A 15,683-nucleotide genomic window follows, 5' to 3' on the forward strand; every position below is an offset into this window, starting at 1 on the left:
TGAGGAGAGGACAGCCCCCCCCGCGCCCCTGGGGCTCTGGCAGTTCTTTCCGGCAGCCCCGCAGGTAAGCCACCTGCCGCTGGTGGCACACACGGGCCGCGCTCCTCTGCGGACGGAGCTAGGGTGTTTATACCATGTCGAGACCGCTGCCTCTGGACTTCTCAATCCGATTCCGAGTCCACTCAAACAGAAACTCTCCAAGGCCAAGAGTGCTTTTTTGTACAATTGTTTATACAAATTCAACAAAGGTAAAACCGCATCGGGGAAGGTCTAGGAAAACACCACCTTACAACAATGGCACCGATGAAGGCGTAACTTGACAGCGCGGAAACAGCCATGTTCTCAACTTTGAACGAGAACTCAACTCACTTCAAGGGAGAGAAAAAAAGGAAAAGAAAGGCTATGTTGGATCATTTATTCTACTTCTTGACCCACTGTATAAATTAGATCTGTGTAGAGTACAAGAGCTCATGCCGGCGCAAAACCCTCCTGAGTGCAAAGGCTGAAGTCTGAATTTTAAAATTTTGAGAAATGGGTGAATTCTATACAGAGGAAACTTGGCAAAGTGTCTTACTTCGACTATAATTAACATATATCCACATGCTTATGTAATTCTTGACGTACAAAGCAGGCTCTCAACTTCCAGTTAAACATGCTTTTAATTGGAAGGTCTTCACCTGCTTTGCCAGATCTGGGCACGTGTGGAGACGATTATTTGTATCGATGAAGTACAGGTTAAGTTCTCTCCTACCTTAAGGAAACCAGGAAAGTTGGCAATCTCAAAACAATAAAAACACAGGTATGCATTCAAACCTTGCATAAATAACTTTTAAACAATTTGTACAAAAATAGTTCTGCATAATGTAAGATGTAACAAAACCAAACAAACAAAAAGTGTCACAGCGGCAGCAGATGTGGTGTGTGGTCCACTTGACGTTGACACCGCCCCCCAGAGTTGCAAGGAATGAGGCGTCCAGAACCAAACCACCACCACCATCCAAACTCCTAAGCTCACGCTTCAGTAAGAGAATTTCTTCAACATCCATCCTCCTCGCCCGTGGGAATGTCTTCTTGAAAAAGGCTGCCTTTAGAAATGGTCCAGAAAGCAGTGCAGTTATAATTCAGAGCCCAAAGCGAAGTGTCCGGTTCACTCATCCCCCAAACAGGTGGTGGAACGGCTTCTCCCTCAGCGAGACTTGCCAAATGGAATCGTGTGGTCTGTTGTTTCAAGTTCCGAATTGAAAATAAAAGCCCTAGTTTCTGTAAAGTTTTTTCCCCTCCCCGGCCGTGTCCCCTCCCCCCACCCCCCCCTTATTTACATACTTGTCCTTGGACTAACTCAGTTTCTGCAGGAGTTTTTCTTCCACTTGCCCAAACTGGACACTCACAGACATCTCCGCTATGAACTGCTCACAGCCTTCCTTGGTCACCTGTTTGCAGTACCTCAGGTCAATATGACAGATGTTTCCACAGCGTTTGAAGAAGGACAGGCACTGGTCAGTAACCTTATTGCAGTCTGCAGGGAAGAGGAGACAATGTGAGGTGGAGGGACTGCAGACAGAGGCCACAGGCCCCTACCGCCCCCGCCCCAACCCCAGCACCGAGCAATGAAGAAACAGGACAGAGCCCTTGAGCATAGTCCAGTCCCTAGTGCCCGAGGGAAAACTGCACTTGCTGGAAAGCTCTCATTAAATTGGTAGTTGGAACAATTCCCCATTATAAAGGTTCATGTATGCTTGAAAAGCATTCAGACTTCCCAGTAAAATCACTTACAAGCTTAAATCATTGCCTCATAATTTATATGTATATATTCTCACATAAATAGGTCTCCTGTCTATGCTGTTTAACAAAGACAGGATCACACGATATATTAAAGAGCTTGCTTTTCCTATCTAATTTATTGTCGGTAAGTCCTCCCTGTGTACGCTCTTGTGCACTTATCAGCTTATTCCCTTCAGATCAGTTCCGGGGGAAGGTAGGGAGCAAAGGGTGAGAGTGAGAACATCTGTATGGTCATCTTGGGATCCTTTTCCCTGATACGGGCACCAGGGCTTTCAAGCGAGGCACAGCGTGCTTGTGAGCCCCCTTACTAAATGTTTACTGGAAACCCATGCAGAAGACCTGGGTGTTAAAAGGGGCTGGCGAGATTCTGTTGACAGCGAGCAAACCCAGAATTTGCAATCCTTCATCATGCCCTCACTTAGAGACACGCTCTTCTACCCATACTCTATTAATTTATATTTTGCTTTTACCACCCTCTTTTGTTTTAGAACTGAATCCATAGTCAATTGGCTTCAATGCCAGTTAGCATCCAACTGGGGCTCAGAGCTCCCCCTCTGGGCCAGATAAATTCCTTCATCTCTGGTGTTCAGATGGAGGCCTCTATTTCTCATCACTAGCATCTGCACTTTCCTTTTTCCATTCAGGTGAGTAGGAATGAAAACAGTACAGGCAAACTATCAAAATAATACAGCCCTAGTGTAGGCCTCATGATTATCCACGTCCCAGGGTTGGAGGTGGCATAAAGAAGTAAACAAGTTCAGGGCGCCTGGGTGGCTCAGTTGGTTAAGCAACTGCCTTCGGCTCGGGTCATGATCCTGGAGTCCCGGGATCGAGTCCCACATCGGGCTCCCTGCTCAGCGGGGAGTCTGCTTCTCCCTCTGATCCTCCCCCTCTCATGCTCTCTGTCTCCCATTCTCTCTCTCAGATAAATAAATAAAATCTAAAAAAAAAAAAAAAAAAAAAAGAACAATTGGTTTAAAAAAAAAAAAAAGAAGTAAACAAGTTCAGCCAAGTTGCAGGATACAAAATGAACACGCAAAAATCAGTTGCATTTTTATACACTAGCAATGAACAGTCAGAAAATTAACAATTCCACTTACAGTAGCATCAAAAAGAATAAAATACTTAGGAATAAGTTTAACCAATGAAGTGAATGACTTTACACTGAAAACTAAAAAAGTGCTGCAAGAATTTAAAGACAGAAATGGAGAGCTACCCCATATTCATGGGAAGACTTAATATTGTTAAAATGTCAAAATGTCAACACTACTCAAAGCAATCTACAGATTCAGTGAAGTTGCTATAAAATACCAACAGCATTTTTTTGCAGAAATACAAAAATCCATCCTAAAATTCATGTAGAAATGTAAGGGATCCTGAATTGCCAAAGCAGTCTAGAAAACAAAATTGTTTTCAATTTTCCTGACTTCCAAACTCACTACAAAGCCACAGCATGTATTACCGGCATTAAGGTCATATAGACGAAGAGACCAGAACTGACAGCCCAGAAATTAAACCCTTGAATCTTCGAAGATTTCTGGCAAGGTGCCACAACCACTTAGTGGGTAAAAGACAAAGTTTTCAACAAATGGTGCTGGGAAAATTGGATATCCATATACAAATGAATGAAGCTGGACCTTCTACCTCATACCATACACAAAATTAACTCAAAATTATTTAGACCTATAAACATAGGAGCTAAAAACTGTATGACTTTGAATTAGTCAACGGTTTCTTTCGTTTTTCTTTTTTTAAAGATTTTGAGAGACAGAGCATGAGCAGGGGAGTGGTGGGAGGGGCAGAGGGAGAAGCAGTCTCCCCACTAAGCCAGGGCTTAATCTCAGGACCCTGGAATCATGACTGGAGCTGAAGGCAAACACTTAACTGACTGAGCCACCCGGGCGCCCCTGAATTTCTCAATGGTTTCTTAACACCACACCAAAAATACAAACAAAAAGAGACTGAACTAAATCAAAGTTAAAAACATTTATGCAAACGGCACTACAAGTGAGTGAAAAGACAACACAAAAAATGTGCAAAAGTATTCGCAAATCATGTATCTGATAAGAGATTAATATCCAGAGTATATATATAAAGAACTACAGCTTGGGGCACCGGGGTGGCTCAGTTCCGACTCTTGATTTCAGCTCAGGTCATGATCTCATGGTTGTGAGATGGAGCCCTGCATTGGGCTCTGCTGGGCATGGAGCCTGCTTCTGCCCACCCCTGGCTCGTGCACCTGCTCTTCTCTCTGCAGAAGAGTGGAGTTTCAGTCTCTGGTCTGGGCACCATCTGGCACAGCAGGCTGGAGCACCCAGCCAAAATCAGGGTCTATGGGGAAACTTCCCTGCTGACTGTTGAGATGCCCCAGCCGCCTTCCCTTGCCAGGCCCTAGGACACCGGGCAGCCTAGCTTGCACCCTCCAGTTGGGAGGTCAAAGAGAATCCTTTTGGCAGCCCTGACCAGCTCAAGAGAAAAGTCTGAAAGATCTCACCTCTGAGTTTCCCCAAAGAAATAACCCATGCTGACCACACACTGACTGATGTCCACAGCCTCCAGTCACCCCAAAGCGGACAACCACGCACTGACACTAAATCCGAGGAGGATCTCTCATGAGGGCCACTGACTACGTCTGAAGGAAAAAGTATATGCAGGGAGAAGAAAATAAAACTATCAATATCCTCAGGATGGATCTAAGAAACAGGAATAGGCCTCTTTACAAAAGTACAAAGAACAGGTGAGGGGAGAGGATGGGGGGATGTAGGGGGAGGGTGTGAGTTCAGTGAATAAAATAAAGCTGGAAAATTAAAAATATAGGTTGAACCATATGAAACTGCCCATGTTTTGACTGTTTTTGACCTACATAAACAACAGCAATAAAAACCGGGGCACCTGGGTGGCTCAGTCGATTAGGTGTCTGACTCTTGGTTTTGGCTCAGGTCATGATCTCAGGGTCGTGGGATCGAGCCCTGCACTGGGCTCACACTCAGTGGGGAGTCTGCTTGTCCCTCTTCTTCTGCTCCTCCCCCCACTTGCTCTCTCAAATAAAAAAAATCTTAAAAAAACAAAACACTGTATGAATTGTGTGATAAAGTAGAAGAAAATTCCCAGAAAAGAAAAAAGAAGACACGATGGTGGAAAACAAGAGGAAAAAAAAAAAGAAGGAAAAAAAAAAGGGTATCAGAGCACTAGTTAATACAGAGAAAACAGAAGAAAAGGAAATTAAGAAATAATTCAAGGAAATTTCCCAGAACTGAAGGACATTTGTTTCTAGATCGAAAGGGCTCATGAGCGTGCTGCATGAAAAGATTCAAACCAAGGCTCATCATCAAAAATTACAGAAAACTAGGGGCACCTGGGTGACTCAGTGGGTTAAGCCTCTGCCCTAGGTCATGATCCCAGAGTCCCTGGATGGAGCCCCACATTGGGCTCCCTACTCAGTGAGGAGTCTGTTTCTCCCTCTCCCTCTGCCCCTACCCCTGCTCCTTTGCTCTCTCAAAAGAAACAAAACCTTTTAAAAAAAATTACAGAAAAATAGAAACAAAGAAAATGTCCTAACAAACTTCCGAGTAGAGAAAATATTCACCGAAGGATGAAGTATCAAGTGGGTCTGGATTAGACTCTGGAAGGCAAAGAAAAAGGAGCAATGCCTTCCACTTTTTTTTTTTTTTTAAAGCCATGAATTTTTTTTTTTTTTACGTTTTTATTTATTCATTTGAGACACAGAGATACAGAGAGAGAGAGCATGAGCAGGGAGAGAGGCAGAGGGAGAAGCAGGCTCCCTGCTGAGCCAGGAGCCTGATGTGGGGCTCGATCCCAGGACCCTGGGATCATGACCTGAGTGGAAGGCAGACGCTTAACCATCTGAGCCACCCCGGCGCCCCTGCCTTCCACTTTCTGAAACAACATGGTTCCTAGATCCAGCTAAGCTATCAATTAAATGTGAGGGAATAACATTTTGGACAAAAATGTGGGATCAAGGAAAGTGGGGACCCTACACAACACACAGACCAAGAAAATTTCTAGGATGGTAGTGGGAGACAGTCCCAGGCTGAACAGAAGGCAGGAGTCTGGGAGAAAGTCCACAAAGGAGGGCTCCTGCAGAAACTGGTCGGGGCCAGAGGGATTTGTGTGGGGGCAGAACAGTACTCGAGTCTGGTGCAGAGTCCGCTTAGAGACTACGCAAAAAAGAGGCAATTATTGGGGGGTGGAAGATGGGTTAGCCTGGTGATGGGTATTAAGGAGGGCACGTTCTGCATGGAGCATTGGGTGTTATACGCAAACAATGAATCATGGAACACTACATCAAGAACTAATGATGTAATGTATGGTGATTAATATAACATAATAAAAAAAAGGCAATTATTATTAACTCCAGGAAAAAAAAATTTGTGCGAGAAGGGAAATGTACTTACAGTACACTATTTAGCTCAACAGTGGACAGTACTTATGTGGCCATAAAAAGATAGACTTAACTGTGAATTAGAAAGATAAGGCGGGGAGAAGATGTAAGAATAGTAATCCTTGTGTTCTACACAGCAAGCTGATAAATAACAGCATGCCCGAGTGGAAAAAGAAAATCAAGAAATAGCAACATAGGCTTGCTGTGTGGAAGTACAGACACTGGAAGAAAGACTTTAAGGCGGTTGTGTATGGGGTGGGGGGGATCAGGGGAAGAGAAGGGAAGGGCCTGCCTTGTGCACCCAAATAAATACTCTGCGGTGAAATTCAGCCTGAATAACAAAAGCTGGACAACTGTGACTTCACTCTGTTACTAGAGCAGATCCTGCAAGTTCATGGATCCTGAAGCATGTCCACTGTCCTCTATTTTGTGCCACAGACTTAACTTTTATCATTAGTTATACTGATGGCAAGGGAAAACTTTGTAAAAAGAGACGCCTCTCAAAGAGACTGGGTATAGAGGTCTGCCGCCACGGACAGCAGAGCCCTTCACCGGGACGCAGAGCTCCCTGTACGGAGACGAAGGGAGGGCCTTCGTGGAAAAGCGAATGCAGAAGCGGGTTTCCACACGTGCAGGCACGGCGTGGTCGGCACCGCAGGGGAGGAGGACTGATCCTGGGATCTCGGCCCCACGGCCAGGGGACTCCTAGGAGAGAGTCACCGCAATGCCCAGCCCCGCCCAGGCCCTTCTCCCCAGGGGGGAGCATCCGTGCAAGACCAGGAGGAGCTCTCTTCTCCGCCTCCACAGGGAGGGACAACCCTTGCCACCAAAACCCCCCCGAGGAGGAGGAGGAATGGCTTCCTAGGTAGAGAACGGTCTCGTACCGCCAAACCTCCCCATTCCTCCTCAAGTGTGGCACAGTTGACAGGAATGTGTGTATCTACCAAGCATGAAGTGAAGGTGTCCTTTATTAGTTGCTAATTTCTGGAGGAAAAAAGTGTTTTTTTAGGTCTTGTGTAAATCTTACATACACAATCTGACATCCTAAGCAATGAGACCAGATCTGGCTGAGCTGGGCGGAGGGGGGCCGCGCTCTCTGTCCAGCTCGCCATCAGTCACGCCCCAGGCCTTGCAAACCGACTCCAGCCCATCAGCAAGTAGAGTGAGGATCCTGCAGACGCAGAACCCCGGTGCCAGCTGCAGAGTTTTCTCCCCTCCGACAGGCCCCTGATAGCGGGGTCAGGAGGGGTGCACGTAAGTGCGGACAACAGCAACAGAAACCAAGCTACTTCATCGGTCCAGCCTGCCCGGCCTCACCGCCCGCCGCTGCCCTGCTCCCCTCTCTGCAGCGCGAGCCAGCCTATCTACACCACCCGGGAGAAGTTCCTCAAGTCGGTATTTTGGGTCAGGAACCACGGCTCTGTGCTCTGGCTGCTACCAGCACCGTTTCTTGGCAGCAGGTATTAGCAATCCAGCAGTAAGTGCTGTGTTTCATGTTTCTCCTCTGGCCTAGGCCGTCTGTCTGTATTGTTACAGATCTGTCGTCGCCCTAACACCGGGACCCTCCGAGAGCAGGCACACAAACTATTTCCCCACAAATGTGAAGGTCCCAGCCTGTCCCCCAGGGTCCCAGAAAGACCCTGCTGGGTGCCCCCGACTGACCTGATAGGTTGATTTCAGTTAAGGAGTCTCGGGTGGTGGTGCCCACAGCAGTGAGCAGGTTGATGGACTGGTCAGTAACATGGTTACAGTAACTAAGGTGGAGCTTGGAGAGCAGGGGCATGTGGCGTATGATGAGCCGCAGGGAGGCGTCCGTGATGTCCAGGCCTGCTAGACGCAGCTCCACAATGTTCCGGAGCTTGCTCCGATTGTCCATCTGACCTGAGGGGGCAGGAAGGAGGGAGGCAGCATGTCGACCTGACCGGGGAGATCTGGTCACACTAACCTAACACTCGAAGGCCGACCAGCCACGTGTCACACTGGGGTTTCACTTGGCCATTGAGTATTTCCCCACATTAGTTCCTACATTTAAAAATCTAAAGATTCCACATCAAATCTCACACTTCTGGAGTCTTGAAAAATCCGAACATTTTAGAAACACAGCCCTCACTCTACCCAGCAGTACTCAGCCAGTTGGGGCAGGACAGCACAGCATCTCTGGATCACCACGCTTTCCTTGTGTAAGTGACAGGTGGGGAGCAATGACTCTCGCAACCCGGCCCAGGAAGGCTCCCTCCTGGGACCCCATCTCTAACTACTCTGACCCCCGTGCTTATGGAGGCTTAAAGCCAACGAAGGATAGATGAACAGAGAAGCAGTCAGATGCACGCGAAGACCCCCCCAGTGGAGTCTCGGCGTGCAAAGAAGCCTCTACTCTCACGCATCGCTTCTACTCCTGAAAGTGCCCGAGAACATGTCAGCCAGGACAATCTCTGCACCTTCTGGGAAAGGGCTGAGACCAGAGGAGGCTTGAGAACACATGCACCAGGTGGGGCCTGTGGTGAAAACCAGATCCAATGGCACAGCCTGGTCACACCGCCTCTAAGCTGACCCCCCTGGGCACGCCCTGGGCCTGGCCACTCACCTGGCCTGTTATCTGTGGGTGGGGACAGGAGATCCCGCATCTGGGCATCCTTTAGTCCTTCTACCCACTGGACATCCAGGGTCCGGAGCAACGGACAGCTAGAGCTACAGAGAGCTGAGACCGCGATCCATGAGCAGCCCGACAGCACCAAATCTCGGAGCCCTGGGGGACAGAGGTGGCAGGTCAGGAGATGCACCCTAGCCCCGACCACCGCACCTCTGGGGTCCCTGGCCCAGTGCTCACCAGGCAACCGGTTGATGAGCCAGCTCAGCTGTTTCTTGGAGATGTTGGTCCAGCTGAGGTCCAGGGAGACAGGCTGCCGCCGGATGATGCCACTCAGCATCAGGGGTGTGATGGACTTGCAGTGGTTCAGATCGATGCGGGTCCATAACCGCTTATCGCAGCACCTGGGGGCCAGGCCCAGCAGAGGGGGCATCATCAAACTTGGGGGCTCTGGCTGTGGCAACTTCCCCACTACCAAGGTCGGGGGTGGGGGACTCCCTAACTCCACCCTCTGGATCCTTTGTTTAACGCCTGTCCTGCCCACACCTGGGCACCTTTGCTCTGACTGCCACGGGCCCCCATGGGAGAAGCAAGTACCTGCTCTGCATTAAGTATTTACTGGGGGCTTTACTACACCCCCTACAGGCCACTTCTCACAACAGTGCTCTAGGCAGACATCGTATTATACCCTTTTACAGGTGAAGGTAAGTAACCCGGCAAAGGCCAGAAAGCTAGGAAATACCAAAGCTGAAGTTAAGATCAGTAACTGGAACCCTTGCTTTGAACCTGGGCTACCTCTTTAAGGACAAGGACTCCGCCTGGTCCTTAGCTCAGCTTCCAAGGGCTGAATCAGGCAATCAACTAGGGTTCACCTCTTCTGACAAGACCAGCGTGACCAAATTGCTGTAGCCACCCGGAACTCTTTGAGAAGAATTAAGCTGGACTGAGCTTAGAAGGAAAGAAAGATCACCACGATGACTAAGGTGGGGACACATACCCCGCATGTGCCATTCCCGGGCTAGTCTAAGCCTGAGCCTGGAGCCCGACACCGGGCCAGTCCCTCGCTGCCTCCCCATCCAAGCTCAGCCAGCGCCCCTCACCAGCGGTTCCAGGTCCTGCAGACCCGCATGCAGACACACAAGTCTTGGTGGCTGAGGTAGCTGAAGACGGCCATCCACACCTCCCTGTGCATCACATGGGCCGCCCCATCATCTAGGGGCAGCGAGTCAGGCGGGGGGCTGATGGGGGGTGGCCGAATCACGTGTCGCTCCATCTGGATGCACTTGGGCGGGGACACGGAGGGAGGGGGCCGGGAGATGACACGGGGTGGGCTGCGCAGGCCGGGCCCCAGCTGGTGCCGCAGCTCCCGAGGGGTGCCGGTGAGCCCCTTGCTGAAGCGGTGGGGGCGCTCGCAGAGGCCCAGGGGCCGCTTGGGCTCCTCGCTCTCACTCTCAGGCTCTGACTTGATGGGCTGGTGGTTCTCGTTGGCCAGGCTGTTCTCCGTCTTCTGGATCTCTTGGTTCAGCTCCTTGCTCAGCTCCTTGCTCAGCTCCTTGGTGGGAAGCCGCCTTTTCCTGCGTATCTTTACCTTTTTCTTCTCCTCGGGGCCCTCTGCCCCCTCCGTGCTGGGCCCAGCGGTAGGGGAACTGGAGCGGGAGTGGTCGCTTTCCCGGGCCTTGGGGGGCGCCTCGGGCAGGTCATCCTCCGGTTCCTGCTTGAAGCGCCGGAGAGGCTTGTTGGCAAGAGCCATCCGGTCCTCGGCGTTCTTCCAAGACCGCCGCTGAGGGAGGAGGGGGAGCGAGGGCAGCTAAGCCCCTAGGCTCAGGGCTGCACCCACCCAGGCCTCTCCACCCTCCCACGTGGGACCCACTGACCCAGGGGCAGGTGTGGGGGGGAGGGGAAGACAGGAGAATGGAAGACGGTACCTTTTTCCTGAAAAGCTTATCTTCTTTGCCAGGTTTTAGCTGTCACAGGAATAAAAGCATGCAGAGCTTGCTCCCAGGGTTCATGGGATTTGGTTCCCTCTACCCCCAATCCCACCACGAAACCACAGTCTCTAGAGTAGGGGCTGGAGGGTCACCTTTCCCCCAAATCCCATCTCTACTGTGACTGATGGACAGTGGGCCCTCCCTGCTGCTTTTAAGAGAGAAGTTGGAAGGGAGAAATGTGGTCGAACTGTTCCCACCCAACCGACCTCCCACCCTTGGACAAACCCTGAGATGTGCACTGGCCCACTGAGGTCAGACCTGGCCCTGGGAGCCAGTCCTGGAGGCAGGGCCTGTGGGGTTCCCAGCAGAGCCTTAATGGCTGGAGCTGGGAAGACAACCAGGCGCCACCTCGTGGCCGAAGCGGGAAAGGCCGGTGGGCGGAGCGGGGCCGCCAGGATCCTCCGAGGTTCCCAGATCCACAGGGCTTCCCCGCAGCAGCTTCAGCTTCCCAGGCTCCTCGCCAGAACCACGAGCCAGCGATCCGGGACTGGGGCCTGGGAAGCTGCGGCGGCTGCGGCAATGGGCTGGAGGACCCGGGGGGAAGGGGGGTCGCGGGGGCGGCCCGGGACTCGCAAGTCCCCAGGGCCTCGGGAGGGCGGGGCGACGTGGGAGCACCTGCTGCTGGAAGTAAGTGAGACTGGATCTCCACCAGGGGCTGAGGCTGCTGCCTAGAGGGGGCCTCGGCGAGAGGTGAGAGGAGGAACCGGGGGACGTTTGCAGCGTCGAGGCCTAAAGGGGTGGGAAGAGGAGTGACTCGCTGGTTTTCCCCTCCTTTCTTTTGGGCCGGGCTCTCAGGACTTATGTGACCTGCTCAGGGCAGCCAGAGGCCAGGACCCCGAGTTCTCCCCGCTGCCCATCCCCGCCCCCGCCCGTGCGCCCCGCACCCAGGACCAGCCAGGCCACCCCTCGCTGCCCAGCTCCTCCCAGTCCGTACTCGCTTGCGTCCACTCAGCTCTTGGGGCTTCTCGTATTTCCGCTTCCTCCTCAGGTGCACGTCGTCCGTCTTTCGGCGCAGGATGCCGTCCGGGGGCACCTTCTTGGGGTGTTCGTCTGACCTGCGCCGAGGCGCCTCCTCACACTCACTCCTTCGCTTGGCAGGCTCCTGCCCTTCCTTGTTGTCCCGGTTCATCTTCTGCTCCTTGAGCAGGGAGCCGGGCAGGTTGGAGGCATACTTAAAGCCAGGGCCACGCTTTTGCTTGTAGGCCAAAAAGAGAGAAGGAACAAACCAACTGTATATCTTTGGACTTGCCCCCCTCCCGGAACCCGCAGCACCCCACTGGCCGACAGCGCAGGGACAGGCTGCATCTGGCAAGGCCAAGGTCCTCCCCTCCCAGGCTTGACCCCTGGGACTTGGAGCCCGGCACTCACTTTCCCGGTCTTGCCGGCGTGGTTACACTTTGGACACTCCCAGCAGTTTGGAAGCTCATCGTTGACCACGCCCTCTGACTCCTTAATCTGCAGGGGACACACGCCAGTCAGCAAGCAGGGAGGGGGCAGAAGATGCCCCACCTGCGAGGAACATCAACAGCCCCCTCCCAAATGTCATTTCTAGCCCATCCCTGACCAAAAGAAAACAAAGGTGGCTCAGACGGGTGGCTCTTGATTCTGGCCAGGGGTCAAATCCTAACTTTGCCTCTTACTAGTTCAGTGACCGTGGGCAAATCACTCCATTGCCGTGGGCCGGTGCCCTCGATCATGAAATGGAATGTACCTGTCTCACCACCGTTCTGCAACAGGTCAGGGAGATAACCTAGGTAAAGCGACTGGCTCAAGGCCTGGCACCCAGAAAGGACCCCACCAATTGTTCAGTCATGGAGCAGCACTGTCCTGGGTGCTAAGTGTGAGCAGCTCCGAGGCGCTGTATCTGATCTGGGAGACTGAAGTCACCAGGCAAATAAACCATGAAGGTCTGACTTCCAAAGGCAGGGAGAAATCACAGTGCTCCCTTCAGAGTGGGAGGTGTGTGCAGGAGGATGAGCCTCCAGGCAAACCCCCACTACCACCACGGAGGAACGGAGACATTCCAGAGCTGAGTTAACATCTGGGGCAGGCCGACCTCAAACTTGCTAAAACACACAGATACACATAGGCTGACACCTGGGATGATGGGGAGGTGCCAGGCATGATGACATTCTCTGGGGACAGCCCAGAGCAGTCTCTTCCCTTCAGCGGTGGAACCTGTTGCCTAAGACAGGCAGGCACAGCACGGCGGTCCCCACGAGAAGGCAGCCCTGCCCCGGGCACACCAAGGGAGCAGGTCCTTGGCACACAGCAACTCTGACGCAACCACCTGTTGTCACAGGACCCGCCCTCCCCTGGCCCAGGCCTTGTTCTCCCAGAAGCCCGGAGCCAGGATTCCAGCAAGCGGCACAACCACTGGTCTGGGTGCAAGACTCTGGGAACTGTCTGTGGTTCTGAGGTATCGGGAGGTGGGGGGGTACGTGTTCATTCCCTCGAAGACACGGGTGGGGGAGGTCTGAACTACTCCAGACTCTTCCTGGCCTCAGCTCATTATCTGACACACAGAGCCCCGCAGACTTGGAGGTCGTCCGGGGAAGGAAGCTCACCGGGCCCCCCAGCATCCAGCACCACCGGAGGCCCTCAGTGGGCGTGCTGAGCCGCACGGCCAGAGCCCCCGGGACTGCTCACCTTAAGGCATCCAGGGTGGATGATTTCATTGCAGATGGAGCACTCCATGAGCATGAGGTTAAACTTTCCCTCTTCCTCTTCCACCGTGTCTTCCTTCCCTGCCTCGCCACACACCAGGCACACGGCGGTGTGGGGCAGCACTGGCTGAAGGGCCGGAGAGAGCACAGCCGCGTCAGCAGGGGCCGGGACGGCGGGGAGCAGTACAGGCCCGCGGGCAGCAGAGACCCGGCCCAAGCCCTGCCCACCGTTCATCCACTCACTCATTCCGGTATTCAGCCGCTACCGTCTCTGTGGGCCAGATACTCAGTGCCGGGCACAGCACCGAACAAGACAAATGGAAATCTCTGCCATCCTGAGCCTACATTTCAGCGGAGGGAGGCAGACAAACGGAGAACAACAGCGTGTGTTGTGACAAGGGATATGGAGAAAAATACAGCGAGGAGGCCCAGGGGTGAGGGGGGCAGGGGGGCTCCCTGGAAACACGGAGGCCAGGGCCAGCGTCACCTGGAGGGCAGGGCGTGACCTGCGCCCAGACCCGAGGGGGGGCCGAGGCCACACGTCACCAGCGCGATCACCGCACCGTCCCCGCCACCTTTCCAGGGAGGTCCGTGGGGTCAAAACCATCGTCAGAGGAACACTAAGATGTTATCTGCCTTTTCCAACTATGTTGACATTTGCTCTGGTGAGTGAAACTCTGGCACTCGTCAGGACGGCACTGAGTTAGTCAGCGCCGCACGCTTATTACAGAGATGGCCAGGTTTCACTGAAGAAGGGCTCTGATGGGGCAGAGAAAGCGCCTCACGTTATTAAAACTTTGACCCTTGAGTAAAGGGTCTTTTAGAAAAGTATTTACTGTTATTGGAGTACGTATCTTTGTAGGGTTGCGTACGACAGAACAGGCAGGACATGCACAGAGCACTGGTGCTGTGTGCCGGGGGCCGGCGCTTATCTCTAGGAAAGGCACTCGTGACCACGCTGTGACTGCACTTGGTCATTTTCTCCACAGAATATCATTCTACTTGACAGAATGACTGATTAAAAAAAAAAAAAAAAGAGTATTGGCAGATTTCTCAAAGATGAAATGAGCTGGTCACTTCCAGAAAAACAAATTCATAGCATTTGTTACAAAGGATAAAATTCACATTTTAAAACAAAAATTAGAATTTTGGAAAACTTACATCAGCCACCATGAACTGGACAGACTTAGTTCTAAGGAGACTGGTGGTGGTGTTAACAAATGTGATTACTTTTTTTTTTTCTTTTATATTGTGTAACACTGTGTGCCCATATTTGGAAAATCTGTATAACTCAGTGAGCCAGTGTTTTCCAAATAACCAATGGACGATGTTGTAACATCATGCATGAGCAAATGAGCTGTTCCGGGGGCAAGAAAGACTAATGAATCTTAATGTAACAGTATGAAAACTTCACTGATACAGTTTCAGATTCCACATTGCAACTAACCTTTAAGAAACTACCACCTGTTGAGTTCCAGCAGAGTATCAGAGATATCCACCGCTACCCACCACCACCTGAAAAGACTATGAAAATACCCGCCTCCCCTTTGCAACTACAGATCTGTGTGAGGCCACATTTTCCTCACATAGTTCCTCCAAAACAACGTATTACGACAGAATGAACAGACACATATGCGAAAATGCAGGTCTTGTCTAATGAACCAAACATAAAAGAAGAGATATACAAAAACATAAAACAATGCCATTCTTCCTAATCATTTTTGTTTTGGAAGATGGAGTTATTTCTCATAAAAATGTTATTTTTGAAAAAAATGTTCTTTATGTTAACATGTAGTTAAGTCTGTTCTTTTCAAATAAATTCAAAGTTTTTTTTTAAACTTCTCCGTTTTAATTCTGAATACAGTAATAATAATAACCCACATCAACAAAGCTCTTCGGGGTCCTCATAATTTTCAAGAGTTCCCAAGACCACAACGTTGAGGTACTGGGCTACAAACGTTGAGGTACTGCGGGAGGGTCAACACATAGACCCTCCCCTTATACACACCCACGTCCCAGTACCTGGGATCCAGAGGAAACACACAGTCAATTTTTATTACACTGAATTAGAAGAGCTTCAAATAAGCTGGGATATATGCTCCACTAAATGAAAAGTCTATAAGATGGCACAAACATTTGAGTTCAAATAAATAGAACATTGAAGGCAAAAGAGCCATCATTTGTTCAACAAATACTTAATAAACATCTGCTAAAGCCTGAAGCAAGCAACCAAAAGGGGAACAGTAACGAGAAAGGCA

General features: G+C 51.1%; 1 protein-coding gene across 15 annotated transcripts in view; it reads right to left on the reverse strand.

Annotated features, from left to right (window-relative positions):
* Positions 1-210: 210 nt before the first annotated feature.
* Positions 211-15,683, reverse strand: part of KDM2B (lysine demethylase 2B) — a 115,830-nt gene continuing 100,357 nt past the window's right edge. For 8 of the 15 annotated variants that reach the window (XM_078061020.1, XM_078061024.1, XM_078061022.1 and 5 more), the window contains 10 exons: positions 13,409-13,552; positions 12,127-12,214; positions 11,694-11,962; positions 11,375-11,488; positions 10,697-10,735; positions 9,872-10,551; positions 9,012-9,175; positions 8,769-8,930; positions 7,847-8,065; positions 211-1,516 (listed from right to left, as the gene is read on the reverse strand). In XM_078061020.1, the coding sequence (XP_077917146.1) occupies positions 1,335-1,516; positions 7,847-8,065; positions 8,769-8,930; positions 9,012-9,175; positions 9,872-10,551; positions 10,697-10,735; positions 11,375-11,488; positions 11,694-11,962; positions 12,127-12,214; positions 13,409-13,552 (2,061 nt within the window). In that variant the 3' untranslated portion in view covers positions 211-1,334. The remainder of the gene's footprint in view (positions 1,517-7,846; positions 8,066-8,768; positions 8,931-9,011; positions 9,176-9,871; positions 10,552-10,696; positions 10,736-11,374; positions 11,489-11,693; positions 11,963-12,126; positions 12,215-13,408; positions 13,553-15,683) is intronic. The other 7 variants (XM_036085050.2, XM_036085055.2, XM_036085058.2 and 4 more) reach the window with 3 other exon arrangements.

Source organism: Halichoerus grypus, chromosome 13 (genome assembly GCF_964656455.1).
Source record: "Halichoerus grypus chromosome 13, mHalGry1.hap1.1, whole genome shotgun sequence".
Classification (NCBI taxonomy): domain Eukaryota; kingdom Metazoa; phylum Chordata; class Mammalia; order Carnivora; family Phocidae; genus Halichoerus; species Halichoerus grypus.